Source organism: Sander lucioperca, chromosome 8, assembly GCF_008315115.2.
Source record: "Sander lucioperca isolate FBNREF2018 chromosome 8, SLUC_FBN_1.2, whole genome shotgun sequence".
Lineage (NCBI taxonomy): Eukaryota > Metazoa > Chordata > Actinopteri > Perciformes > Percidae > Sander > Sander lucioperca.
In genome coordinates, this window is record NC_050180.1 from 240,001 (window position 1) to 245,000 (window position 5,000).

Here is a 5,000-nt window from a genome sequence, read left to right on the forward strand (position 1 = left end):
TTGAACAAACGCCAGAAAACCTCAGAAAAAGCCAGAAAACTAATCTGAAAACACGTCGGATAAAGTGGCAAAATAACAGTTAGAAAATGCGCCAAAAACATCGGAAAACAGGCTGGATAAAGTGGCAAAAATGTCTGAAATAAGCACCAAAAACTTGAGAAAAATGTATATGCGGGGCCGGATCAAAGTCTGCGAGGGGCCGTGTTTGGCCCACGGGCCTGGAGTTGGACACACGTTGCAGATAGATTAGTGTAGGGTCAGATAGAGGGAGAATGTGGAGCGTCTGAAGGCTGTTGGTGGCCGACTCATCCATCACGGGGCCTGTGAGTGCTGGACTTGTGTAATGTAATAGTGATTGACCTGCGGCAGCAGCAACCTGCAGCGCCACACAAAGACGTCCATCCATCAGCGGCGAGCGATCAATGCGGCCGCGCGGGAACGGCAGGTGTCTGATTCTGCGTCTGTGTTCACAGCGTTGGTTTGGCTCTTTGTGCAGCTGTTCCCCCCCCCGACATGTTGGCTCTAAAGACTCTGGAGAAAATGGACGGCCCCACGGCCTCGTCTTCTCCAGAGAAACAGAGCTGAGAGAGACTCAGACGCTGGAAGAAAGTAAATATATATTATATATTACAGTACAGGAAGAAACCACTACTCAGTTCCAGTAACGAGAGGAATTATATTATATCAGTGGTTCTCAACCGGTGGGGCCCGCCCCCCTGAGGGGGCACAGACACTCTCCTGGGGGGGCGCGAGTAGGCTACAGGATGGGAGGGAAAAAAAAATCACGTAATGTAACTACACGTCGCGGCGACGCACACTGTTCGGTCGTGGCTGGGTAGCGTTGCATTTCCTCCCCGACTCATTTCCTGGTTCTCCTTCTCTATAACAACATGAACTCAAGGAGAGGGTTAACTTCTCCTGGTTCTCCTCCTCTATAACAACATGAGATCAAGGAGAGGTTAACTTCTCCTGGTTCTCCTCCTCTATAACAACATGAGATCAAGGAGAGGGTTAACTTCTCCTGGTTCTCCTTCTCTATAACAACATGAGATCAAGGAGAGGGTTAACTTCTCCTGGTTCTCCTTCTCTATAACAACATGAGATCAAGGAGAGGGTTAACTTCTCCTGGTTCTCCTTCTCTATAACAACATGAGATCAAGGAGAGGGTTAACTTCTCCTGGTTCTCCTCCTCTATAACAACATGAGATCAAGGAGAGGGTTAACTTCTCCTGCTCCAGATCTCCAACGTGGTCAGAAAGAACAGAGGAGACACACACCACTCCACGTCCAGGCTGCACACACGCACACATCGTTACATCATAGCCTCAACTTATTGAAAACACAATTAATCCACATCCAAATTATTTCAAAACCAAACAAAATAGAGAGATTTCTAGTGAGGACCAACAAGGCAACCGACGCACCACCAGCTGCAAAAAAGCTTCTAAGGTACGATGAATCATACCTGGCTCAGGTCTCACATTAACATCAGCTACCTGCAAGCTTCTGGAGAAAATACAGATGATCTGCCTACTGTTAGGACCAGTAATAATAACTATAATAAAGCATACATTCATATCAGAGGTCTGGTGCCAATTCCCAATTATAGCAATAGCCTAGTAATGATAATTGGCCTACTGATGATGATGATAATAATAATAATAATAATAATAATAATAATAATAATAATGCCTGCAAGCTCACATTAGAAGTCTGGTAATGATAATAGGCCTATCTATCTATCGATCTATCTATCGATCGATCGTAGTGGGGGTGGTGCCGGGCGGGGGGGGGGGGGGGCCCAACTGTAATGAACCAGCTTTGGGGGGGCCCAGCTTGCAAAAGGTTGAGAACCCCTGTATTATATTAATAATTCGTTGCTTTCCACCTCTGCTTTTATAGGTTTTTTGACATTTTCTTAAAGTATTTTAAAATCTGTGTGTGTGTGTGTGTGTGTGTGTGTTTGTGTGTGTGTGTGTGTCCTATATAGAAGTCAATGCTGTGTGCCCTCATACAGCCTACAGCAGGAGAGAGAGAGACCCAAATGTATCTATCTTTTTAAAACCTGCTATTACTATTATCATTTATCAGTGTACTGGTCAGTGCTACCCAATCGTAGCACACTGCTGGTGGGAAACACGCCAGCATCTGATAACAACAAGTCAGCCAGCTGCTCCCTGACAAGAGCCTCTCTCTGGGAGGGTCTGGCTCTGCCGACTGAACACCGTGGAGGCTCTGCTGCCCCCTGCTGCGTGGGCGGTGTATTACATTTCACGCATCGCCCGTGACGCTTGCGTCTGCTCTGTAGACAAGAGGGTCAGCTTCTCCTCACAACCCAAACCTCCTATGGCGTCATTCTGATGCTACCAAGCCATCACCTCCCGTTAGCATCCCATTGACTGCCATTCATTCTGACGTCACTTTGACAGAGAATAACTTTACATCTGAAGAGTTTAAAGACTCTATTTGTCCGTTGTTTATTTCTAAAGAAACACGACAATGTATAAAAGGCTCCATTACCTTGTAGCTCACGTTATGGCTCCGTAGCAGACGTTTTTATAAAAATAGGCTAACGATTGGGTCATAACCACGAGACTTACTGTCTCATAGTAGAGGAATTACCGTATAGTACAGGAGAAGCTCTCAGGCAGTTTGGACTTCCATTAGCTGTTTAAGTTTAATTCCTAATGTTAACTATCATTTTAGTGATCAATAATTAGCCTGTGTCTATGTTATCTCCTTACATATACCTACGCTCTCCGTCTCTGCTAGATTGGGAATGATTGAGATTTCTCTTGGCACAGCTACCAGAAGACTTCCAACTTTCAGACAGGTTGCTCACGTCACATCTACGTCTTCAAGCTCAGTTGGAGGCTGCTCAGTAACGCTCAGCCATCACCGGGAAAGAGACTTCACTGGTCTCCGTCCAGAGACACGGGACCTGCTGCTCCATTACACTGACTGTGTGTAGACTATGAAAGGGACTCCAAACATTGGTCTTCTTGATGGTTGGTGTGTGTTTGCTGTGTTTCAGGCTGCTGCCCAAACACAAACTGCTCCGCAGGAAGTCTCACGTTGATGACGACATCACGCTGCACGACCAGCTGCTGTCTCCACGGTAACAGTGTGATCCAGCTGAGAGAGAATATAGATGCTATAACTCCAAAAAGATCAACTACAGGACAATATTTCATAATTACTATACACTAAATGTGTATTTAGGTATTTATATATGTTGTAATTTATGTCTCATTAATTAATAGTTAAATACGCACACACACACACACACACACAGACACACACACACACACACACACAGACACACACACAGACACACACACACACACACACACACACAGAGACACACACACACACACACACACACACACACACAGAGACACACACACACACACACACACACACCACACACCACACACACACACACACACAGAGACACACACACACACACACACACAGAGACACACACACACACACACACACACACACACACACACACACACAGAGACACACACACACACACACAGAGACACACACACACACACACACACACACAGAGACACACACACACACACACACAGAGACACACACACACAGAACACACACACACACACCGAACACACACAGAACACACACACACACACACACACACACACAGACAGATACAGATACACACACACACACACACACACACACACACACACACACACACACATAGTAAAGTACAGATACGTAACTTAAGTTCAGTAACAAAGTCTTTGTACAGGTTTGAAGAGCTTTCAGAGCAGGAAGATCCCCGTGACTCCAGACCTGAACCAGGACCAGAAGACCAGGACCCCGGGGACCCCGAAGTCCTGAGGAAACCTCTCCACATCGTCTGGCCGCACAGGTGGTGAGTTACATCATCATCTTCATATATGTGTTACATCATCATCTTCATACATGTTGAGACTGAAAGTAGTCCCAACAGGTGGTGAGTTAAGGTTCTCCTCTCCACCTGGATGTGTGGTGCCGTGTGGTGCCGTGTGGTGCCGTGTGGTGCCGTGTGGTGCCGTGTGGTGCCGTGTGGTGCTGTGTGGTGCCGTGTGGTGCTGTGTGAGGCCGTGTGGTGCCGTGTGAGGCCGTGTGGTGCTGTGTGGTGCCGTGTGAAGCTGTGTGGTGTGGTGCCGTGTGGTGCCGTGTGAGGCCGTGTGGTGCTGTGTGAGGCCGTGTGGTGCCGTGTGAGGCCGTGTGGTGCTGTGTGGTGCCGTGTGAAGCTGTGTGGTGTGGTGCCGTGTGGTGCCGTGTGAGGCCGTGTGGTGCCGTGTGAGGCCGTGTGGTGCTGTGTGGTGCCGTGTGAGGCCGTGTGGTGCCGTGTGAAGCTGTGTGGTGTGGTGCCGTGTGGTGCCGTGTGAGGCCGTGTGGTGCCGTGTGAGGCTGTGTGGTGTGGGGCTGTGTGAGGCCGTGTGGTGCCGTGTGAGGCCGTGTGGTGCCGTGTGAAGCTGTGTGGTGTGGTGCCGTGTGGTGCCGTGTGAGGCTGTGTGGTGCCGTGTGAAGCTGTGTGGTGTGGGGCTGTGTGGTGCCGTGTGGTGCTGACCTTTGACCTGGGAGTGAGGCAGGGTGAGATTACGTGTCAGCCGTGTGTTTGTGTTGGTGTCAGCCTGTAATCTGCTCCAAACTGAGAAAAACACAGATGGATTATTCTTTATTCTGTCACAATCGGGGTTTATCAGCGAGATGTTGTGGTAATCTGGGAGTGGAGCCTCTCGTCTGCTCTGTGGTTAATCCCTGTGTGGCCTGGATGTACTGCCATATATACTCCGATTACTACGATTACACAGAGCCTTATTGCTGCTGGGGGGGGGGGCAGGTGAAACTACTCCATCTGTAATCTGATTCATAATTATTATAATAATATAATAATAACCAGCAGCACAGAATCTACAAACACACAGACAAACAGGACTTTAGTCAGCCCTAGAGGAAGTATTCTGATCATTTAC

General features: G+C 48.1%; 1 protein-coding gene across 3 annotated transcripts in view; it reads left to right on the top strand.

Moving 5' to 3' along the window:
• Nucleotides 1-5,000, top strand: part of gtdc1 (glycosyltransferase-like domain containing 1) — a 38,886-nt gene that overhangs the window by 18,260 nt on the left and 15,626 nt on the right. For all 3 annotated transcript variants that reach the window (XM_036004219.1, XM_036004222.1, XM_036004220.1), the window contains 2 exons: nt 3,035-3,118; nt 3,785-3,910. In XM_036004219.1, coding sequence (XP_035860112.1) covers nt 3,035-3,118; nt 3,785-3,910 — 210 coding nt within the window. The remainder of the gene's footprint in view (nt 1-3,034; nt 3,119-3,784; nt 3,911-5,000) is intronic.